The 22,786-nt window shown below is 31.2% G+C and overlaps 2 protein-coding genes and 1 long non-coding RNA gene across 16 annotated transcripts in view; 2 read left to right on the top strand and 1 right to left on the bottom strand.

Annotated features, from left to right (window-relative positions):
• The first annotated feature begins 25 nt into the window (after positions 1-25).
• LOC141449324 (uncharacterized) lies at positions 26-6,041 on the top strand. Of its 4 annotated transcripts, none has more exons than XM_074118620.1 (4): positions 31-666; positions 766-846; positions 3,497-4,115; positions 5,577-6,041. In XM_074118620.1, the coding sequence occupies exons 2-4, from the start codon at positions 766-768 to the stop codon at positions 5,639-5,641; spliced, it is 765 nt and encodes a 254-aa protein (XP_073974721.1). In that variant the 5' UTR covers positions 31-666; the 3' UTR covers positions 5,642-6,041. The 4 variants fall into 4 exon arrangements, with proteins under 4 accessions (XP_073974719.1, XP_073974718.1, XP_073974721.1 ...); XM_074118621.1 differs by lacking the exon at positions 5,577-6,041 and adding an exon at positions 5,038-5,444 and having other exon boundaries at positions 32-666; XM_074118618.1 differs by lacking the exon at positions 5,577-6,041 and having other exon boundaries at positions 26-666; positions 749-846; positions 3,497-5,444.
• A 3,183-nt stretch (positions 6,042-9,224) lies between these two features.
• Positions 9,225-10,456, bottom strand: LOC141449333 (uncharacterized). The gene is made up of 3 exons (XR_012455459.1): positions 10,357-10,456; positions 9,575-10,055; positions 9,225-9,492 (listed from the first exon to the last, which is right to left on the bottom strand). It is a non-coding gene; the product is annotated as an uncharacterized lncRNA (long non-coding RNA).
• Positions 9,706-22,786, top strand: part of LOC141449329 (osmotic avoidance abnormal protein 3-like) — a 28,526-nt gene continuing 15,445 nt past the window's right edge. For 7 of the 11 annotated variants that reach the window (XM_074118629.1, XM_074118632.1, XM_074118626.1 and 4 more), the window contains exons 1-9: positions 9,706-9,845; positions 13,572-13,692; positions 17,835-17,990; positions 18,072-18,357; positions 19,368-19,607; positions 20,346-20,485; positions 21,092-21,317; positions 22,406-22,581; positions 22,650-22,741. In XM_074118629.1, coding sequence (XP_073974730.1) covers positions 13,621-13,692; positions 17,835-17,990; positions 18,072-18,357; positions 19,368-19,607; positions 20,346-20,485; positions 21,092-21,317; positions 22,406-22,581; positions 22,650-22,741 — 1,388 coding nt within the window. In that variant the 5' untranslated portion in view covers positions 9,706-9,845; positions 13,572-13,620. Of the gene's footprint in view, positions 9,846-10,505; positions 10,528-13,571; positions 13,693-17,614; positions 17,758-17,834; positions 17,991-18,071; positions 18,358-19,367; positions 19,608-20,345; positions 20,486-21,091; positions 21,318-22,405; positions 22,582-22,649; positions 22,742-22,786 lie in introns of those variants that run through there. The other 4 variants (XM_074118630.1, XM_074118627.1, XM_074118633.1 and 1 more) reach the window with 4 other exon arrangements.

Here is a 22,786-nt window from a genome sequence, read left to right on the forward strand (position 1 = left end):
CATTGTAAACTTGTTTTCCGTATTCGGAGGTGCACTTCATTCAAATTCAAGTAGTCCTCAAATCCCATCAATTTTTATTTCTTGCGGTTTACGCTATCAGAATAGAACTTGTAATTTTCAAAGTCGTCTTCGAAAGGGCTTATAAACAATGAACAATGCTTTATCTTAATTAATAAAAAAAGGATTTTATTTTGAATTATATATTTTCAAGGAGGCAATTGTATACGGTTTTGGTTTCTGATTAATAATGAAATGCAAGAATTAAATGTAAGATTCAATTCTTAGGAATGAAGGAAAATAGCAAACAGTTTTTGTCAAATTATTTATTGTCATATGCATAATATGGAAAAGGCCAAATGTTAGGATTAAAGTAAGATAAATGGGTAAATTTATTTAATCTTTTACTTCATACATTTGCAGTAAATTTTTTCATAACTTCTGATATATAACTTCATTTCCGTACTTTTGAAGATTATCAAACTTAACCTTAAAAAGCAGGTACTTATGTTATTTGGCACTGCTGTTGGAGGTTAATAGGTCATTGAGACTAAATAGTTAAGGTGTAATGTCAACTTTAGATTTCATATTTCTTAAAAGTGAATAATATAAGATTTGATATATGATTACTAGAAGAAAAGTAATTAATTGGCGTTGACTCCTTGAAAAGTAAGTAAACCATTAATTACCATTAATATAGCTTCGTAACCTTTCAATGTTTTATATTATTGTGGTGATAAAAGTGATTTAGTATAATCATTTATTTAGATGGATTCGGAAGAATGCAACGATGTTTTAAATCACTCATCAGATCCTTCTATAGCTGAACTGGAAGGAAACGTACAGCAGGTTTGTTATTTTATCTTACTAAATGATTCACATTGTGTGTACAGTTATCCAAGTTAATTCTTCGTATAAATAAATAGGAGCCTCAGTTTTTTGAAAATTTCAGAGATGACCGAGATAATGTTACTCTTTGTAAACTACATGTAGCCCATTAGTAACTCTAATTTCAACATATTTACAGATTGTCTCAACTCACTTATTTTTTTTGGTTCTATTACTAAGTTACATTAGTTATTATTTATTTATATTTTATCTGTCCTACTTCTAAATCAGTTTGATGAAATACATTAATAACATTTTCTGGGTCGGCCCTGCACTCCTCAGACTTATGTATAACTTTCAATAACTTTTTGAATTTAGCCTAACTCACTCATTACACAATTACTATCAAGTATTATAACAGACTGCTTCGTTCACTACAAAGAAACAGTATCATTAGAGACTACAAAATAGGCCATCATTGGTTGTTTTATTTTAATAGTTATAATAAACTTAAGCTAGCAATAAATCTGTTAGAAACTCAATATCAAGAATTTATTTTGCAGCTGCGGTATTTAGATAAAAATTTAATCATTTCTGATAATGCATTTGTTTTGAGAATGAAGTAAATTAAGTACTTCGTTTAACTTTTTTACTGAGCGATTCTAAATTTTTAAATCTTTTATCTACGGAGGCAGATGTACTCCAAAAAATATTCTCTACTGTTTCATTCTCAAAGAAGGTGCGGGGGAGCTGTTCAAGTAATGCTTTGCCTGCAGTTAAGATTGCTGTTGTAGAATTAGAAATATATATATTTATATATATAATACAATTACAAGATAAGTGCGAAATCTTCGTGCTTATTAAGATGTAACAGAAATGTCAATACAGTGTGAGGAGCGTCATAGGACATTCGTTTTAGTAATAATAAAATCCCTAACGATATGGCAATGCACAACCTAAGAATAACCCCTGTCGAGGTTAATTATGTGACTGAGTGGAAGGTTTTCTTTGTTGATTGCTCATTGCTGTATTTGTCTGACTGAGAATGTGTGTAGATGAACTTTAATGTAATTTCTGCTCAGTACCCCATCAAACTCAGGTCGCTCTAAGTCTGTTGGAGGGGCGAAAACTTGATAGGTTTAGTAGGGGTTTTCTTAGTAATTGGGAGTTAATTAGATTTAAAATTGAAATGTTCATTTTTAGCACATTTCTAGTATAGCTCAGGGTGAAATGAATTTAAGTCGGTTTAAAAAAATTGTAAAAGTTAAATTTGGAATAATGAGAATTGTAATTAGGGAACTAGGTAAATGATTATCTAATTAAATTGGTGTCAAACTAGGGTTTAGATTGTGAAAATAATTTCTAGTTTAAGTGCTATCGTTTTTTGTTATGAGTATATTTTCAGTTTCCCAAATATAATTTCTTTAGTGAAAGATGTAAAGATTATTTTAGTAAATTTTATTTAGTTCCCTAATTTTTAATTAATGATTAACTAATGTTTTATATGAATTATGAGAAAGCCAATTTAATTTTCTTTGGCGTGCCACTGTGTAGTTATGGTTATTTGTAAACCTCATTGGTAAGCGATAAGGTATTGCTCAAAAGTCTTTTTCTTTCTCCATCTGTCTTTCTTTTAAGGACATCCAGCTCTTTTGGTTTGATTCCGAAACCCAGCCACTCCTCTCTAACGCCGTGACAGGGGCGCACAAAGACGCAGAATGTCACAAAAACTGTCAGTTAAAGATTTGTTTTTATAAGCATTGAAAGCTCTTTTTTAACTGGTGTCAGAAAGGAGAAGTGAGTTAGTATTTTTAGGCGAGCAATTGAAAATTTATTTTTAAAATTCAAGGAGGATAAAGTTTAGTATCTGAAGAGAGAAAAAGTGTAATGAATGTAAGACAAACTGATAAACAATTAGAAATGAAACCTGAATATAATATTACAAATAATTATTTATTGTGAACCTTTCTTGATGATGAAATAGAAAATTATGGCATAGGGAATGAAACAAAAATTACATGTGAAAAGTTTCTTAAAAAAATAACAAAATTGAATGTAATGTGTAAAACTAAAAGTTATACTGTATAGATAGTACAATTGGTAACGAAAATTAGGTGGGAGACGTTGGGAATTCAGTGTCAGGAACGAACATGTTATTTCTTTGGTTTTGGTACAGTCATAAACAAAATGTCTTCGATTCACATATATTTTGTGAATTATTTAGTGAATAATTTTGAGAGTGAAGTAATTTCTTTCTTTTGTGTTAAGAAATTAAATACAAATCTCTTTCTTTTTGAGATTTTTTTTCAAAGATTAGTATAATCTTAACAGATCATTTCATTATTCAAATGTGAATTTTCCAATTTTCTTATTTTTTCTAATGTCCTAAAAAGTTTGGATTTGAACATCTTTAACAATCATGTGGCTATATTTTATCAATATTACCATTTTTTTTTTTTTTTAAATAAAGTAGTTTATTTCTTGGCGATATAAATGTTCCGTCGAAAAAATTTGCAGCTTATAGTAAACCCATCAAGTTTTCCAGCTAAGGGAGGTAGACATTTTTTTGAAAAATGTTAGCTCTTTCAGAACGCAATATTTTTATAGTAATTATTTAAAGGAGGATGAAGTACACTATTTAATTAGCTGTTTCTTTCTTTTTATCTTTCAGAGAATCACTAAGACATCAGATTTAGTTGATAGCAAAGTAGGTGAAGAAAACATAAGTGAGGAAGAAGTGGAAAACGATTCTAAAGATGCAAGTAGTTGCAGTAGCACTAGCACAGGCGATGATGACAGCGACGATGACGATGATGACAGCAAGGGGGATAATGTGGATACAACAAACTTTAACAATGATTCAGCTATTGTTAGTGATGAATATATGTCCAATGATTCTGAAGATGAGTGTGCTGTGTTTTTTTGTAATGAGTGTGGGAAAAAATTTAAAAACGGTGCAAGTTTAAAGGCACATTTAGCCAAAAAACATAATCCCCGAGCACTGGTCAATTGTGAGTTATGTGATTCAAAATACAGAGGTGATTTTATTGAACATTTAGAATCAGAACACAGTTCTGGGGATGGTAGTTACTATTGCAAAAAATGTAATATTATTTGCGGCGATTATGCAGCTATATCAAAGCATCGACATGAAAAGGGTATCAACAATGTGTGCAAACAATGCGGTAGGGTGTATAAATCAAAAGAAAATTATAAATTACATTTATTAATTCACAATAATGATGGGGATAAAAAGAAAAACGTAAAGCAGTTTAATTGTGAAACTTGTGGTAAGGAATTCCTTTTAGCTAGTCTCCTGAAAGATCATATTAATTTACATAAAGGTCTAAAGCCATATTTATGTCGAATTTGTGGTTGTTCCTTTGCGCAAAATGCTACATTAAAACAGCATTTTGCTACACATAGTTCTTTGCGGCCATATAAATGTGCTGAGTGTAATCGTGCTTTTTACCGAAAAGGTGATTTAAGAAAACACATGCGTATTCACCTTGGTGAACAGTCATTCGTATGTAATGCTTGTGGTGATACTTTTCCCCAAAGCAGCTATATTCGTTCCCAGATTGACGTTCATAAAGATGTTCAATTGCATATTTGTGTTACCTGCGATAAATCTTATAGTAAGCGTGACATAGTTAAGCTTATGCGATTACATGCCTTAAAGAAAGCATACTCATGTAAGGAGTGTGGTAAATGTTTCAGTAACTCTTTCAATTTGGCTACCCACAAGAAAAAATTCCATTCAATTGTATCAAATAAAATTGATCAGTCATCAGTTCCACTAGCTGTATGATTACGCATTCCAATAATTTTATTGAGAACATGTTATTTTAGATTCGAGAGGAATCAAAGTCTATAAAGTTGTTCAATCAACTACTTTCGTCCTGTTTTAATACTAGATATGTCCTACTGGTTCTGGGAAGTTTTAAATTAGTGATTTCTGTTTTAGAATACATTTCTTTTAGGATTAAAATCCACGAAAAAATACATTTTATGAATGTAATGTAGTTATAAGCACCAAATTAAGATAGAGTCACATTTAAATAATTGACATATTTCTATATTAGGTCAATTTTTTTTTTTTTGTATTAGGGATCTACTTCCCCATTCTGTTAGTACAATTTTGTTGCATGCAGCAGTTACTAATGTAATCAATCTAGTAAGGAACTGCATTGAATTTTTAAACTTTTATAGATCGAAAGGACGAATTGCCGAACGTGGTTTGAAGGTTCATTATGTATTCAGAATCAAAATGGTCAGAATTAGGGCTGATTGTGAAAAGAAAAGCCTTTTTAATTGTACAAATAACGGTAGACTTGAACTGAGTGCAGATAATTATATTTTGATTCGTCAACTGTGATTACATAACATTAAAGATACCTATATATATATTTTTTTGAAACTGCAAAACAATAACTAAAACTTTTAATTGAATTAAAGTTCATAGCAAATGAATGTAATTTGTTTTAAGCTAATCTTTTGTAGTTTTTCTGTAAATGTTATTTGCAAAAAAGAATAAGAATTTTCTCCTAAACTTTTAATAATTTTGGCTCTTTAAAACCTGACGAACATTTTATGTACTTATGATTGAATGCATTTACTGTGAGCATCCTCAGGCAGACTGCGACTTTAATTTTGGGATTTTAAACGATTTTGATTGCTAACTTTTTTTATTTTAGTTAGAGCTATAGATTATAAATTATATATATTAACTAGGTTTATTTTAATTACAGCAAAAGTGATGCTGCTTAATTTACTACCCTCGGTGGAAACAAATGTTTTAGCTTTAGTAATTTAAAGAATTTTATTTTTATATCTATGTGTTTAAATGTAGGCTTTTAATTATACCTTTTAGTGGTATATACATCTCCATGCTCTAAATGTTTTATTTCATTATTTTTAATTATTGACTTGAGTCAATATATTTTATGAGTAACATTGCTTTCATTCATGATAAATTTTTCTCTTTCAACTTCCCTATGTATATTCTTCTTTATTTTTGACTAAGTTATTTGAAATTTTAGGAGAAAGCTTTTTATTTAATCTTAATTAAATTGCAGATTCCATCAAACTAAAATCTGAATATCACTAAACCTTATATATAGTATTTTTTGTATTATAATATATGAATTCAGAAAGTGTACAATAGTGTGTTTACATTTTAATAAATATATATTAATGTTATTAAGGAGCCAGTTTTTTTTTTTTTTTTTTTTTTTTTTGCGGCTGCGACGGCCATTAGCGTCCTAAATCCATTTTCCTTGTTTTTCTAGAGCCACTCGAGCTGATTGGCATTGGCTACTATCCTATATAGCTCCTACCCTCAGTACCTTGTCCAGCAAGGTAGAAGACAAGGTATTTTCCCTAAATCCCGTCTTACTTATTTGCCATAATTAATACACTACATAACATCTGTTATTTAAACATTTATTTTATCTGTTTATAAAATTAAAATTATTCATTTTTACCTAAAACTTGCCGGCGCTTCTCTCGTGCAGGTTTTCCATTGTCTGAATTCAGAGACTGAGAATAGACAATTTTCATTAAGGCAGATAGATGTATATCAGTTAATCTTGATTTGTATGCCGTCTCATTTTATTTCATGGACGAAAACAGTTGCTCACCCAAGTACTTACTCCCAAAATGAGTTAAAATTTATGCAGTAAACTTTTTAATTTCCGCGTATTTCTCACCTAAGATAAGATTCTAATAGGGTGGCCCTTAAGGCCTACGCCATTGCGACCCCTTTGGTTCTATTGTGGCTCCTCTACTCTAGAGCTCGCCCTCCAGACCCGTCCGTTTAATCAGACTCTTAATTCTGGAGAGCGACTCTTGGGTAAAGCTCACAGGCCTTGGTTTTTCTTCCCCGAGGAGTAACATCCTTAGCAAGACAAGCCCCTCACACTGACACGACACGTGCATTCCGTGGAAGGAGTTTCCTCTTCTTCCTGACAGAACCTACAAAGGCTATCATCTGCCAGGCCCATGTGATGCATGTGTTTTCTGAGCCAGTTAATAAGCCTACAATTATCTTTATAGCACCACGGCCTTGACGGATTAATTCTGCAGTCAGCCTTGGCGAATAGCCCTGTTATGAACTCCTTCGCTTGTTTCTGCCCACCTAAATAAGAATATATTTTGAAAATTCCTTCTTTTTGATATTTGTTTTTAAACCCGAATCATTCTGGAAATACTCAATATGTTAAGTGCTGTTTTTTTTTTTCTGTCAAAGTTACGAAGGCCAATGTGGTGCACGTATTTACTCAGTTTTCGAAAAGTATGAATGACTCTCGGCCTTGTAACAATACCATACTAGCCTTGTGCGACTGGCTAAGAACGGAACTATTTCACTTATGGTCTGAGGTTTATAACCACCAATTGCTATGAGTATTTATGTTATTCCAAGGCTTCTTGGTCGCACTAGTGCAGCTAAGAACCTTTGAGAATACCTTATGAAAGGTTCCTAGCCAAGAAAATTATCTTTTCATTACGCTTCTGCCCAGAATACCCAAACAATATATTCCAATACTCATTAGAATTTCTTTCAGATAGTTTATTTTAGACATTATTTCTTTCAGACATACTCTATTAATTAACTTAGGAGTTGATAGCCAATAGAGTCACCTTGAAGACTGAGAAAATTACTTTTCTGGGATTGAATATTCTCTTATAATGTGAGCAGCACTTATGCATTACAGCTATGTCTGTCTAAAAAGCCAGTTTCATTTGGCTGAGCGAGATATTAACCCTCTTATAGTTGGCTTCCTCTTCTTCTGTCCTAGAACCGTTCAGGAACCTCTCAAAGTAATTATACTTTTAATTATTAAGGTCTTCTTCAATTTCAATGTTTATTTTTTACCTTAAGCAGAAAATGTTGCCTAAATAATTTTATAAAGAAATTCACAGAAACCATCGCATTAAGAAAATGACTCTTTTGAATTCTAAAATTGAAATTTCCCCTTCACTCTTCGTCGCATTACTCTTCTTCCAGTCATCTATAACCTAACACCACTACCAGTAGTGAACGTTGCCCGCTACCTTGGGCTTTACTTAGACCGAAGACTTTCTTGGAACCCCCACTCTAGACTTAAAAGAACAGAACTAAACAGACGCTATCGACTACTTAAAAAACTTTTAGACGTTAGATCAAAACTCTCACTGGACAACAAAAGACTGATTTATATTTCTATTTTGAAACCCATCTGGGCGTATGGAATAGAGCTGTGGGGTTCTATCAAACGCTCCAATCTCCAAAGGATTCAATCTCTTCAATCTAAAATACTTCGAACTATTGTACACGCTCCATTTTATGTCTCCACCTGAATATACACACTGACCTTAACATTCCTTTTATCACCGAAGTTGCTAAAACACGATACAGAAAACTTTACTTCAACCTGCAATCACATATAAATCCTCTTGCTCAAAATCTTTCTTCTAACTCTTCCTGACAACCCGACAAGACGTCTTAAAAGACAGTGGCCTCGAGATCTCCTCTCCAGTGAAGAGAGTGACTAACTATCTAATATTTGGGAGTGTTACCACTGGGTAACTTCTCCACTCGTTACCTATCATTTGTTACTCGGTTATCACTGTTGCTTATAGCGCTAACGCGCTGATTGTAGCAAAAATAAACGCAAAAAAAAAAATTGAAAGAATAATTTTAAAATGAATGAATAAGAATCGACGTGGAACAATCATCTTGGAATCAACCCCACTCTATAAAAAAAAATTCTGGATACACTTCTGCCCTTAAAAATCCATTTCTGGATAAATTCTTGCATCATAATCACATGAGAAAAATTATAGAAACAAGTGAAAAATTCATTCTGCATGGCGATAGCGTAATTTTTTCGAACACGGAATTTTAGTAATTAGATTATCCTTCTTAAAATTATATAAGTAATAGAACCGTACTTTTCACGACAATGTCGCTTTAAGGAATTCAGTACGCACCCATTCTCTCTCTTCCAGAAGTTTTTAATTAAATTTTTCTGAAAAAATGTTTCAATTAAGGTGTCATATGTACATAAGTGCCCTGAGTACGCCAAGTTTCAAGATCCTAGGCGTATATATTTTTTTCAAGCGATAAACTTCTGTTAAGTGGTACTCTGGTCGAGATTTCTTCGCTAAGTCCTCAGGTCCCATGGAAGTACTCAAACAAAACATACAACGACTGCTTTCTGCGCTGTTTCCATCTTGAGTTAGAATTTTCCGTACGCACTATTTTAGAGGCCATTTTCTATTTTGGAACCAGCGGACCTTAAAATGGATATTTCCGGTGAAAAGTCAATGTAAAATTGACGTCATCACAATATTTTCCTCTATTAGTAAGAAAAAAGGATGTTACTTTTTCTTTCTGTTATGACACTAAGGAGAGGGAATATTGAAATCAGTCGAAATCCAAAATTTATTCTATTAAAGACAATTTTAATTTTTTTAAGATCGCACAATAGAAAAGTGATCAAACCTTCAAAAATTCTTGGGGTCTAAATTGATACACCTCTTCATCTGTCATAATCAAGGATTCAAAATTCGAAGGATTATAGTGTTTTTCTTTACTCCTTTCCCACAAAGTTTGGAATTATTTCTTCATCTTTTTTTTAAGCTTAGATCTATTTACATAGAAAGAACGTAATATTGTGATAGCTGAAATAAAACAAATAATTACTAATTGTATACTTTATTTTAATATTGTATTATTTTGTGAATAAAAAAAAAATTTACTTACCAACTAGATTTTCTTTGAATGAAGCAGTGCTTTTTGTATGAATTAGTGGTTGTCATGGTTTATGTGACTCACCCCTACTTAGATATACATCGTTTCCAACTTTTGCTACTGCCCTCAGTTAAGCTGTGACCTGTGGCTGATTTAGTGATTTTGAAGTCTTGTGGATTCATAATGTATTCGTCATTGACCATAATCTAACATCTTCGTCCATTACACATAATGGAAGATCACTTTTCTTTCTTCAGTTTTACTTATAAATACAATATACAAGGTAATATTGAGTATCTTTTAATAACTGAAAGTAGAATAATTTAATTTTTGTTTCAACATAAACTAAGCTATTTGTGTATTCCAATATTTTTAAAAATTATTATCTTGAATTGCTTTATTACTTATTTAATGAGTGGACGAAAGACCATTCGTTTTACCTCTAAAGAGTTGTGAGTTAAAAGGTGACTGATCTCTGATGTCAATGTTCTTGCTTGAATTAAAACATAGAGAAAGCAAAAATCATTAAACTTGACTGGTATTCAGTAAGTTTTATAATCACAAAGAAACGAATTAGAAGGAAATAATAATTTGTGTTGCTTAAATATGTACACATCTTCAACTAGTAGTAAAAAAAAAACACACATGAGTGTGTCTATCCGTTTTAAAAAATACAAAGAAGTGGAAGAACCCAAAGAAATATATCTACAGTCGATATTAAAATTTCATTATTTTTTCTTTTTTTAAACCCCCAAATTTTTTTTAGTCATTTGCTGATAAAACGTTAACTTTACCTCGAGAGAAAGCGGAACAACCTCTTCTTCAGGAACTTAGAGTCTCTTGCGGGTATTCTACCCAATCTAACAACTCACTTTACACCATAGCTCTGCTGAGAAATGTGTTTGCAAATTCTACATCATGCACACGCATTCACAATGAATATATGTTGTACATTAAGACTCACGGTAATTACAATGGATCTTTTAGATTGTAGTGGTTGGGCTTTATTAAGCCAATTGTTCTAACATTATTTGCCAGACATTGACTATATTAATTTTTTAATTAATTTTGTTTCAACATAAATTAAGCTTTTTGGATAATTTAGTCTATTTATTCCGATAATATTAATAAACATTAAAAAATAATAAATATTAAAATATTATTATTAAATAATATTAAAATATTTAATAAACATTTTGATTAATTCACTAATTTTGCAGGGGAAGGGATTAGCTATGAGGTTAGCATACTGGACTCCCACGCGGAGGTCCCGGGTTCGAATCCAGCAGCTGACCCTTAGATTTTCTCTTCCTAGGAGCTTCTTACAGCTCACTGTCCGGTGATGGACAGTGTTATCTGTAACGAGAGAACACTGTCCGGAGGCCGGCAGTGCACTGGAAAAAGCTCCGTGCGCTAATAACCTCAGCTGTTGAAGCGCCAAAAAAATAAAAAAAAAAAAAACTAATTTTGTTTTAGAATGATTACTTTTTCCAATTCTGAATTAAACATTCTTTCCTACTTTGCATTGATGATGATTTTATTAAAATGCTTGAGTTTTATGAATTGAATTAAGCTTAACTCTGCTAAACTAAGCATAACATGAGATTTTTTTTTTCTCAAGAAAATGCTAAAAATGTATCTTCTTCAGAGAAGTTAAATCTGAAAATAGCTTATTTTATGCACAAATTGATATCAATGATTCTCTGATGATTATTTATTAGTTACTGATTTACCATTTGAATTACACATTCTCTAAACTTTTTTTTTTATTTGAAATTTAATTTAATGTTATTTTTGGCAAACATAAAATTTATTGAGAAGTTTTAATCTGTTTCATTTCGGGAAATATTAAATATTTGACCTCTGATAACATTTGGCCTTCATGAAAAATAAAGCAGCAACTCTTTTCCATCAATTCTCATAAGTTATGTAAGGGGTTCGTGTAAATACAAGGTCTCAAATAAGGCCAGATAGTGTTGACAACTAGAAACCACTTTTATCGTTTAAACTTACTCTTTACATAAACTGTTTAATATGGAGTTTAAAAAACAAAAATAGATAAATTGTTATTTTTATTTTAAAAAAGTTCTTTTAAAAAGGTTGCTTTAAAAATAAGAAAATTTTTATTTTTATTATTTTTTTTCTTTCATTTCTCTCAAAATTGAGTAGTGATTGTGTTAGAAAGGTAAATGCATATTAATTTTATTTTCCAAAATGTTATTACTGCGCTCTGATTATCTTCTCCTCCAAAACATGAAATTAAATTTGACATCACAATAAAGTATTTTCGACAAATAAATTATGGAAATATTCCTTTTTTATTTCCGTTTATTAGTTGAAGGTCAAAGCCTTTGTTTTGATATTCTATCACCGCGGCAACTCGTTCTACATAACCATCCTCATGGAAATTCTCTACTATTACTTTACATAAATTGATCCTTACTTTCATAACTGGGGCGGGCTTGCACAACTTGTAAACAATTAACAAGCCTGCTTGCTCATCACAATTGTCAATACTAAGTATGCAAACATCAGGCAACTTTTTATATTTTTAATAGTCACGCGAAAATCTTTACATCTTGCACACTCATTGCTCATGGAATTTATTTTAATAGCTGCTTAAATAACTCATTTATTTAGACAGAGAAATTTCTCTTCATATTTTTGTTTACCTGTTCTGTAGAAGAGGGTAGAATAGAAAATTATGTATATTGTTTGTTTATCATACAAACGATCGAGGGTACAACATGAAAATAATGGACAATTATCTGAAGTCATTTTAATTCATAGCCTTAAAATACACGTTTCATTTCGAAACAGAGTTTCGATATTGAATTCTGAGTTTAGACAAATTAGAAGTATAACCCATTTGCTCATAGAAGAAAAAAAAACAGTTAAAGTTGCATAAACCATACTAATTCATACTTTTGAGAGACTCTCTACTTTTAATGTTGAAAGTAAACAAATTCTCTTGCAGAATGAATCAGTTTTGAACATTTGCTGTGCAATTTGAAGTTAACTGTGCTTCTCCTTGAGTTAGCTTCTTATGTAATCTGTCGATGCAGTTCCTACTTTTAAATTGGATGTGACCCAAATGATAATAATAATAACAAGCATATATGGAAGGGATTATCTGTTTTGATGTCTCCTAATTAAGACAACGTGATGTTTACAATTGGCCAGTGTCTTCTGACTGTCCCCTATGTATCGTAATTCAAAAACCGAGAGAACAGAGAACGTCTATATTTTATATTTGGTTTAAAAACAGGTTCCCTAATGCCAGTATCTACCGGATGAAATAAACATGCAAATTTTTCTGGGCATTAAAAAACCTAGAACGAGAAAAAGTAGAAGAGGCATTGACAATATAGATGAAGAACAGATCTGAGGCGCTAATGACTAGTTTTTGTTTTGTTTTTTTGGCATAGCGTCAAGTTCGAGCTGCTTGCATCAGTGTTATAACGTAGAGATGACAGGAGGGCATTGATTTCTCTGTTCTGAGTTAACTGATGTAGAATTAACTGTCCTATTAATGAATACGAAATGTCTTACCAAAATTCAGAGCTGGAGGAACATCAATTTGCCCGTATTACGACTTTATAGGCTTCTTTTTTTTATAGATTTGTTGAGGCATTTTGTAGGCAGTCGCCTCCCTCCGGATTCCTTCAAGTTACGTGAATTGCGGTTCCAGATTTTGATAATTCACTTGTTCAATACAAACTGTAGCTTCCCTCTCGATAGTTCTTGAAATCCTCGCTCCTTACTGCATTTGTTTGGATTCCCTTTAACATTAGTTCAGTTTCGCTTCGGGTATAAATTATTACTGGTAGCTTAAATTAATGCTAAAGAAAAAAAAGAGTTATGTTCGGTGACATAGTTTGCAATGGATGCAAATTGCAAAATACCATACAGGTTGCGCTGTAGAGGAATAATTCTTTTCATTACATAAATTATTTCAAATATTATTAATATTTAATTGTTCAGTTATTTTTTTTAATATATTTTTTAGGAATTATTTCCATTTGCTACCTGAATAGAGATCTTTAAAAGGGTTTAGAATGGCAGAAAGTGTGAAGGTGATCGTAAGATGTCGACCAATGAACAATCGGGAAGTTGGGCTCAAATGCAAGGTAAATTATTGTTTCAATAGCTTATGAACACTTTAACGAGATAATTATTTGAACAGGGCAAAGTTGGAAGTGGAAAAGAACTTTTTAAAACACTAAATATAACATATTTGTATAAATTTTAATTTCATTCCGGAAATGAACGTATTGCTTTGATTTTTATAAATATTTGCTGTTGGATTCTTCCTTGGATTCATTTAATCCTTTTTGGTATTTGTGTTATTTTCACGAATAAGATTTCAAGGTTTTAACAATTTGTTCTTGTTACTCAGATGGGCGTCTATAACTTTTAATTTTAAACACTTTTCGGCAAAAAATAAAAATAGGATCTGGAAGAACTTGATTTTCAGCAATTCCTCTTCAAGAGTCATTTCAGTACATTCAATCTTCGCAAGGGGATTTGGACAAGTTGATTCTTCAGATTATTTGATATCTTAACCTACCATCCCCACTATTCTAAACGTAAACATACGAGCGTAAACAAGTATGGCTTGCAGTTTACAATTGCTAGGTCACATCTCACACAAACATGGTACTCAAAAAAATGAACAAATAAGTCAGTTGGTATTTACCAGTCGAAGTGCATTCGGCTTGTATTACTAAACCTACATTTGTCGAAGTAATACCATGAGCAAAGATCCCAAAGTAAGGAAAAGATTACAACTTCAAAGTTTGACTAAAAATGTTTAGGTTTAACTTAATTTCAATAAATAAAATTGTAAGAAAAATAACTCTAGCACAAGATTCTGAATAAATTTCTAAACTCTTCAGATTAATGCGCCAGTTTGATTAGATTGATTAGATTCTTAGTTACATATTTCTAATAATGAAACTTATAGTATTTCATGGGCATGGTAACTCCATGGATTATGTAGACATGCAACCCAGAAAGGGTTAGTGGTCATGTGAATGGATTGAGGTCACAGGCCTTTAAATGAACGACATTGACCCGAAAGCTTCGATTTGAAGAAGTGTCTTAAAGGGCCTATATAAATACCGTCTCTTACCAACTCCAGCCACCACTTGGTTTATTGATTATCTTTCCTACTTATTTCATAAATCGTTTTCATTCAATTGCAATGTGGCCTAATAGTCCACTTTCCCATGCCTTTTATGCTTCCTACACCAGTTATCGACATCCCACGCTTAAAAGGAAGTGACGCGCTTCCTACTTCTTAAGAATATTATTAATTATTGGTAATAGTGGAACAGCCTTTCAAAAATCATAAGTTAAATTATTTTCATCATCCGTCAATTTCCTTTTAAATACGTAGAAAAAAAAACTGTATACCGATTTAAAAATTACATTTATCAAAAATCGTAGGTCCTGGATTAGTTGACGAAACTCGCCTATATTTTTTACGAGACATTTCTGCTTGATGAGGTCGTCTTCTGCGGGTTTTATCGTTGAGGCTCCTTCTGTGTGGAGCCATATCATATAATTCTTTCATTGGTGAGGATGGTAGGAATTCGGGCATGAGTCATCACTAATTTTTTTTTAGTTCAGTTATTTCATATCTTCATGTGTGAAATCCTCTTGTAATTGAACCCTAATGTCTTTTTTTTGTACTGTAGAAAATATAACATGACTTTTATTCGGAAAGCCTTCGAATGGCGCATTCCAAATTATTACTCAGCAGTCTTACTTTTTACGATGAAAGAGGAAATATTGCGTTCGTAAGCGATTTTCGAAATCGAGTTTTCAACGGAGGACCCTTAGATATAATAGTTTTTAGAGATTAGTAAGATGAGTGTGGGAGAAATCAATTCCCACAGACAGTAAAAACTTTATTTTGTTTAGTGATTTGATATGAACTTATCTACAAAAAAAAAAAAAAAAAAATTTATTACAGATTATTGTGGTTTTCTAGATTACAAACAGTTTCAATGAGTATTTTTAAACTTTGCACGTCCACTACTTACATGGAATTTAACATTTTTGATAAATTTTCCGGAAAAATACTTTTTACGTTGAAGAAGTGTTCTTAGGTTTGCTCAAAAAGTACCATTTCAGTTCAGTATATCATGTGGTTGTAACCTACTATAACTTGCTATTAGACAGTGGTTATTTAATAAGAAGCTTTAGACCCAGTAAAAGGGGTTAAAATATGAACAAATAGAAAATATAATTTTCTTCAGCAATATGTTGTACTGATCAGCAGAAGAACTAAGACAAATAGGTGTATTTAAATTCAATTGGAATGCTACGATAATTTCACCTGTATAATGTATAAACATTTTCAATCATCAGAAAAGAAATAAATTATTTACATTATGTACTGTAAATAAGGATTATGTATGATGTGATGTAATGGCTAATAAATGAACGCAGTGTAAGCCGGTTTTTACATAAGTGAGGAATTTACAATGTACGTGCACTATAGATTTTTTTACAATAGAGCAGCTTTAGATAGTGATCGCAATCTTAAGTAACACTTCGAGGAGTGAGTAACTGTCGTGCTACCCTCTAGAAGAAAAAAAGTGAATAAAAATATTACACCCAACGAAGATTAGTCTACTTTTATTCTGCGAAAGCAATTTGATTTTAGCGAAATATTTTCAAAGATCATTTTAGTAATTTATTTGATCTTTGGACCCATTTGTTTAATTTTTTTTTATTTAAAACAACTGTTCATCGACAGTGTCAGTCGCAGCTAGAGTAGCTCTCAATGTCTGCACCAGTTAGGAGGCAAATTTCTTCCGAGATTATTTTTTTTTTTAAATATTGCCTACTTTACCAGAATTATTCTGCACTGTATGCGTGTGTTCTTTCTTCTAGATTAGAGCGTGTGCTCTAAGTTTAATATGATTAATAATCCTTCTCACACGATCGGTTTTCCATGGTACGAAAACGAAAGAGGTTACCTCATTAAATCATCACTTCTAGAGTCTTTTCTTACAACGTTACCAGCAATGAGTTTATATTGAGATGAAACAATATTGAGATGAAGCTTTTTTATTTCTTTAAATGGGCTTTAGTTGTACCTCTTGGATACTGTGTGCAATATTGATCAATTATTTGTATCAAGATTCAATATGATTGTTACAATTAATTATTTTCACTAATTAGACATCTGAACATTACGATATGACTAATAATCTCTTCCAATAAGCTTCTTACAGCTCACTTTCCGGTGATAGTATTGCCTGCAACGAGAGAATACTGTCAGGGAGCCCCAGCAGAGTAATGAAAAAAGCTCCTGGCGCCAGTAACCTCAGATTTAAGTACAATAATAATAATACATACGGGCGCTAATAACCTCTGCTGTTGATGCGCCAAAAAAAAAAATAATAATAATAATACATACGGAAAGTATCAAGAAAAAAGTAAAATTCCAACTTTATAAATACGAGTTAACCAAGCGAATTTATAGAATTTCACATTTTTTTCAAAAATACTAACTGATTTCATTAATTTTGTGACTAATCATATATTGCGTATGACTTTTGTTGACGTAAAGCTTCCCTTGAAAGACCTTTTTATTGCAGCGTGACTGAATAAATTAAAGATAATTAACGTTAATTTTGTAAACATTCGAAAATTTAAGTTAGCACCTTAGCATTATAATAAGAAAAGTCTTAATGTTAAAGGTATTTTATATTTTCTTAAGGCGCTACTTATTGAAACAAATTTCCGATAGAGTTTTCATAAGACGTGTTCGTTATAAAAAGTTATTTTAGAGAATGCAAACTCTCAATTCATATGCATTTTCGCAGGAAAGTGTGAAGAGCAAAATGCATTTCATATTATAGTTAACTTCTCCATTTCATTTTGTTCATTGTAGAGGTAACTAAATATTTAACAAAATTCTTAGTCAAAAAAAGGTTTTGTTGAAGTAGCAGGAAGAGGAGTTAAGTTACTATCTCACATTTGATTAGTTTATTATTATTTGATTCTCTAAGCGAAATGGAATGTATCAGCTGGTCCATTAATTTTAAGTAGTTGATCAATTAAAAACAAGTTTGAAGGACATTTATTAATTAAAATTGTATAAAAGCACCAAAGAAGGTCTTGCCTAAGTTTTATCCGACCTTTATGTTTCCTTTCAATTGATAATGGCCAAAGTTGTTTGTTTCACTTTAAATCTATTTAAATGATTAATTTTTTACTTTTTCAAAAGTTTGCAATAAATTTTACTTTTTAGAGTGTGGTAGTGATGGATTCAGATCGGTGTTCTTGTTCTATAATGAACCCTACAGACAGTTCTGCGCCACCAAAGGCCTTCACGTTCGATGGAGTATATTCAATAAATTCAACAACCGAACAGATTTATAATGAAAGTGCCTATCCATTAATAGAGGTAAGACAAATAGTTTTATTATTTGAGAAAAATATCTTTTTATGTAACGCTTTAAAGTATAACATAAATTTATAATTTCAGGGTGTTTTAGAAGGTTATAATAGTACAGTATTTGCTTACGGGCAGACTGGTTGTGGCAAGAGTTTCTCAATGCAAGGCGTTAATCAACCTCCTAGCCAACGAGGAATTATACCTAGAGCATTTGAACACATTTTTGAAGCAATATCCGTAGCGCAAGATGTCAAATATTTAGTGCTAGCATCCTATTTGGAGATTTATAATGAAGAAATAAGAGACCTTTTAGGATGTGATACTAAGCAGAAATTAGATTTAAAGGAGAGCGCAGAACGAGGTGTCTACGTTCAAGGTTCGTGACTATTCGTAACAGTTAATTAGATAATTTTAAGAAGTACAGGAAACTTTATAAGACTACCATATTCCAGTGCCCAACTTTAGGATTAGTACAGATTATATATTCGTTAAATCTACCCATGGAAGTAATCTACGTACAGTTCCGTATGGAATAAGTAAACTCGTTGGAAATACAAATTAATTCAATAGAAGGATTGAAATCTCTATTCTTCATCAATTCAATATAATAGAGTGCCATCACTCCACTCTGTCAACAGAAGCATGGTCCATGAGAGGAAGTGTGGAACCCATTCGGATGCCAAACAGGTGGAACATCTAATGACCATCCCACATTGTGAGGATTAGGTTCGTGGTGGGTAAAAACTAAGGGGCGCTGATGTTGACGATGCGGGGGCGAAAATAAATCGTTGCCATTTTTATTCTATATTCTGTTATTAATTTCTCTTAGTGGAGCAAAAGATGTTTAGACTCAAAAATTCTTTTGTACCACGAAAGTTTATATTTGTTATCAAAATTGTAGTAGCGGAAAGCTTGCCGACCTCAATCATATTGATTATTAATTGAACTTCAAGCCCACCTTAAAGAATTACTTTATTTATAAAAAATCTTCCTTATTGTTCATTTGTACCACTTAATACGTTGGACTAACTTTGTGCTACTGCAGCTGGTAGAGTAAATTAAAAAGTACCCATAGAAATTACACAATCAAATACCCTTAAATTTGATATTTACCTATTACAAAACACAATAAAATTTGCAAAGTCTTGTCATAATATGAAATAATAATAATAATAATAATATTGATAAAAGGCGCTAATGGCCACAGACGTCGATGCGCCAAAAAAAAAAAAAAAATAATGATAAAACCAATGAAGTTTTAAATGCCTACCAATATTATTTTTTTAAATCAATGAACATTAAAACACATTAATCTTTCAAGAAGCAGTACACAACACCTTCCAAAATAAAAAAATAAAAACTTAGATATCTGACGTGATTGCCTAGATTTGACTTGGCATGCAGTTGGATCAGTTGCGGATTGTGAAAATCTCATGTCAAAGGGTTGGTCTAACAGATCTGTTGGTGCAACGTTAATGAATGCAGATTCATCAAGAAGCCATTCAATATTCAGCATCAGTATAGAAATGATGTCAGTAGATAAAAATGGTGAACACGATGGTTTAATTAGGAAGGGCAAACTGAGTTTAGTAGATCTTGCTGGCTCCGAAAGACAAGCTAAAACAGGTATAGATTTTCGTTCTGTAAAATTTTGTGCTGTAATTCTATATTAATTTCTAAGAGTTTATTCTAGATAATTTGTTGTTTAATTTGTTTTCAATACTAAAGGTGATTGATTTAATTTATGGCCAGTTTAGGTCATCAAGTTTCTGTTGTAGATGATAACTTTGAATTACAACTTATATTTCATCTTATCTGGTCAGATAAATTAGAAAAAGAACACTCACTGGTTAATAAATCCAGTTTTGCAGATCTATTCATATTTTATTTTATTACTATCATCTTTATTTAATTTTTGAGCGTGATAGTAACATGGTTTTTGTTTTTTATAAACTCGATTATGTTTGCTTTGTTGAAATCCTTTTTAAAATTATATATATTTTCAAAACTAATAAAATTTATTTAATATATTTATATTTTTAGATATATGTATTTTACACATAATTTTAAAGTATTTTCTATTAATATAATAATTTTCATCTAACTGCTGGCCCTTCGATTTTCTCTTCCTTGTTGTCTGTAACGAGAAACACTGTCCGGTGCACTGAAAAAAGCTCCAAGCTCCAGTAACCTGTTGTTGACGCGCGTTAAATCATAAAAAAAATTTATACAAAGAATTTTAAGTATGCGTAATTACAGAAATCATCCATCTTATTCATGACTTATTTTAACTATCCAAATTGCTATGAGATTGTTCTTTTCTTAATAAATTGCCCAATTTAATTAAATGACTTTCTATTTTAGGAGCCCACGGAGAAAGATTGAAAGAAGCAAGTAAAATAAACCTCTCCTTGTCGGCTTTGGGTAATGTAATATCAGCTCTCGTTGATGGGAAATCTAAACACATACCTTACAGAGATTCCAAACTGACTAGGCTTTTGCAGGTATAAGAATTAAACAAAATTATGGTTTTAGAATTAATTAACCAATCTGTTCAATTAGGGCAGTAATGAATGCTAAACTATAAATTCAAAAATATTTTCTTTCAAAAATGTATTTAGACCTTATATAGCAGACCGAATGTCTCCTGACTTTGTTTGTTACTTGTTTTCTCTTCTAAAACATATAAAATCTCCTTAACAAAAACTTACAGTTTAAAAAGTTAAGTATAAGGGTTGATTGAACGCCAAAAGGTACACAAATTTCGTGCACTTTTTGACGATCAACCCTTATACAACTGTCCTACCGGACAGTTTTAATAATAGTCATGATGGAATAGAATTGATTTATAGTACGACTTACCTTCAAGAAAAAATAAATAAAATAAACTAGTAGACTATAACCTGTTTTGTCTATTAAAGAACCGGGTTTAATCAGAAAATTTGGATTGTAAATATACTGATCGCATTTGATAATTTCGATAAAACAATTTCTAACATAACAAAAAAAACTATTACTTTACCAAGTCCTTCTCTTTTTATATGTAATATTTATTTTTTAGAAAGTTTCTCATGTTGCCCGAATAATTATTCTGATTAATGTTTCCACAGGATTCATTAGGAGGGAATACAAAAACTCTTATGTTAGCTTGTCTTTCACCGGCCGATAACAATTATGACGAAACACTTTCTACATTGAGATATGCAAATAGGGCAAAAAATATATGTAACAAACCTCACATTAATGAAGATCCAAAAGATGCAATGCTTCGAAGATACCAAGAAGAAATTGAAAAACTCAAGGAATTGCTGACACAGCCCAAAATGGCTGCCGTGGGTAAGTGTACAATAATTGTACGGTGAAGGATAATTAACTCCTGAAAATTAAAAAAATAGCATTTATCATTCGAGATTATTATTATTAGAAAATTAAAAGTAGGGATATTTGTCTAATAATGATTAGACAAATAATAACAATAAATTTAGTTTTAAATCATCAAATAAGTTAGGGAGTTAAGTAGAACTCAAAAATTATAGAAATTCTGAAAGTAAAATAAGAAAATTATCAGTTCGAGGTGAGTTTATGAAATTAAGATCATTTTAAGCAATGTATTTAATCAATATTAGTTCTCTAATAGTAACAAAAACTTCGAAACTCTGAAAATATGAACTTTTTTGATAGAAAGTAGATAATGTGGTTATTAATTCCGGTAATTCCAAAAATTATTAGTAGCTTTCACGCATACGTTTCATGAAAATGTAATATTTACATTCCAAAAAAACTAAAACCGTGTGACTTTATTTATTTTTATGATTTCATTGAAATTGGCACCAACGATTTCCTTCATATTGTGTACAACATATAATTTTTCTATTGGATTTTACGATAAAATATATTTGAAAAGCTTTATGGAACTGCAACTTTTAAAGCTATCTTCCAAGAAAGATGGTTCTTTAATTCAAGTATGGTTCTATTAATATTGGGATTTTCAGAGTAAACGAACGTTGAAAAAAAGGTTTCCAGAATAGATTTTTAGACTTTAAAAGGTTATTCTGTAAAGTATACAGCTTACCAAGTTTCTCTTAACTCACTAACGACTAATTTTAGTAGTATAAAAATCAGTAGTAAGCAAGAACTAAGAAAATCGCTGATACATTTTTTAAAAACACTTATTTTCGAATAAAATAAAACTTGATTACAGGGAAAATCGGACTTAAAACAAAATCCTCTAATGGTCTTAAAAAAAGATTAAGTAAATTGACCCAAAATTCTCGTTACATTGAAATACATTAAAATTAGTTGTGTTAAAACTTTTGAGGTGAATTAGTAGAAATTTTATGATACTCTAATTAAAATAATTTTTCTTACTTTAAATCCTCAAAAAATACTATTTTGAGAGACTTATTTAAACGTTGTAATTTTAGTTGATGAAGTTCTATTAGAACAAGAGCGAGAAAAAGTGCGAATAGAATACGAAAAGGAAATGGCAGCTTTAAAAGCACAGTTTTCTGAAATGCACTCTTCGAAAATTCAAGTTCAAGAAGAATTTAATTATTTAAAAGAACAATATGAAAATCAGCTAAATGAAATTAACAAACAGGTATTAATAATTTTATTATTTTCTTTATTAAATAAAGATTACGTAGTATATACTCTAATTGTGGGTAGTCTGTGTTCAAGCAACGCCCTCTAACAATTGTGGATAATGGTGATTGCCAAAAAGAAAAAAGGAGCGATCCGAACAGCAGTATTAATGCTAGGTTAGTTGGAATATTCAATTAATTTACTATGAGTTGTTACATGAA

This window comes from Rhodnius prolixus, unplaced genomic scaffold (assembly GCF_049639745.1).
Source record: "Rhodnius prolixus isolate KJV_2025 unplaced genomic scaffold, Rpr scaffold_2, whole genome shotgun sequence".
NCBI lineage: Eukaryota > Metazoa > Arthropoda > Insecta > Hemiptera > Reduviidae > Rhodnius > Rhodnius prolixus.

Excerpts from the sequence above, each read along its gene's own strand:
- LOC141449324 (XM_074118618.1), top strand. The coding sequence starts at position 766 with ATGGATTCGGAAGAATGCAACGATGTTTTAAATCACTCATCAGATCCT. Across the intron at positions 847-3,496 it reads TGGAAGGAAACGTACAGCAG|AGAATCACTAAGACATCAGA; the intron begins GTTTGTTATTTT and ends TTTATCTTTCAG.